The sequence below is a fragment of the Dendrobium catenatum genome, unplaced genomic scaffold (genome assembly GCF_001605985.2).
Source record: "Dendrobium catenatum unplaced genomic scaffold, ASM160598v2 original_scaffold_49498, whole genome shotgun sequence".
In the NCBI taxonomy this organism is placed as follows: domain Eukaryota; kingdom Viridiplantae; phylum Streptophyta; class Magnoliopsida; order Asparagales; family Orchidaceae; genus Dendrobium; species Dendrobium catenatum.
The window spans coordinates 1-1,118 of record NW_021367952.1 but is presented as its reverse complement, the minus strand read 5'-3'; the positions used below and the strand labels follow the sequence as shown (position 1 = coordinate 1,118).

The following is a 1,118-nucleotide window of genomic DNA, read 5'->3' as shown; positions in this document are numbered from 1 at the left end:
GGAACATTGCTAATGGGGAATCTATAAGGTGGATGAAAGATTCCTGGATTTTCAATAAATGTATTGACAGATGGCCGACTTTCATTAATGTACATAATTCTTATGATGAAAAGCTTAGCTTTTTCATTTCAAATGGCAATTGGGACTTTAATAAGTTGGAAGACTGTTTTGGTGTATAGCTTATGGAAATCATTTCTAACATCCTGATCAACAACGGTCAAGATGCTGATCAATTGGAATTAATGTGTAAGTTCTCTGGAAAGTCGATTACTGCACTAGCTTTTAAAGCTTCACTGGAACACGGGATAGAGCTGGATCTATGGACTTGTTTAAAGAAATTCAAGTTGAAACCAAAAACAGAGCTTTTCTGGTGGAGGCTTCACAATAAATGTATTCCTTCTAATCCATTCTTGGTTAAGAGGAAAATATGTATTAATTCTCATTGCCCGAGAGGATGTGGAGTTGATGAAGATGAAAACCATTTAATTGGTGGTTGTTTCAAAATTAAGAATGTGATTTCTATTATCAATAATTGGGGTTTTATGGTCCCAATCTTTGATAATTTTCAAAGGTGCATGGATTTTCTTCTTAAAGCCAATGGAAGGAGCAATCTTGGAGCTAACTTGTTTTGTATAGCAGTTTATCTGGTTTGGAAGAGCAGATGTAAATTGATTCATGGGGATAAAGAAGAATCGGATAATACATTAGCAGTAAATGCCATTTCTATGGTGGTAAGCAGTAATTTCCTAAATATTCAAACGGGATCCTGGGATGCTAATCATCTTGGACTGTTATCTACTTGGCATCCCCCTCCTCCCGGGTGGATCAAGATAAATGTGGACGCTGCTCTTAAAATTAATAATATGGCCTGTATTGGTGGAGTAGCTAGAGATGATAAGGGCAGATTTTTTATGGATTTTGGAGAAAAATGTTGGCATTGGGACATCTCTCAATTGGAATTATTGGCTGTGTTACACTTGAAAAATTTGGTGAGAGATTGGATGTTTGAAGCACAAGGTGTTATCATTGAAGGAGATAATTTCAACATCATCAAGTTGATTCAAAATACGGTTAAAGCTTAGAAGGTTAGTAAGATGATAGATGAAAATTTAGCTTTT

General features: G+C 35.6%; 1 protein-coding gene across 1 annotated transcript; it reads left to right on the top strand.

Moving 5' to 3' along the window:
* The first annotated feature begins 182 nt into the window (after positions 1-182).
* On the top strand, positions 183-1,082 carry LOC110093507. Its single transcript, XM_020818414.1, has one exon. It carries the CDS (start codon positions 183-185, stop codon positions 1,080-1,082), a length of 900 nt encoding a protein of 299 aa, XP_020674073.1.
* Positions 1,083-1,118: the final 36 nt, after the last annotated feature.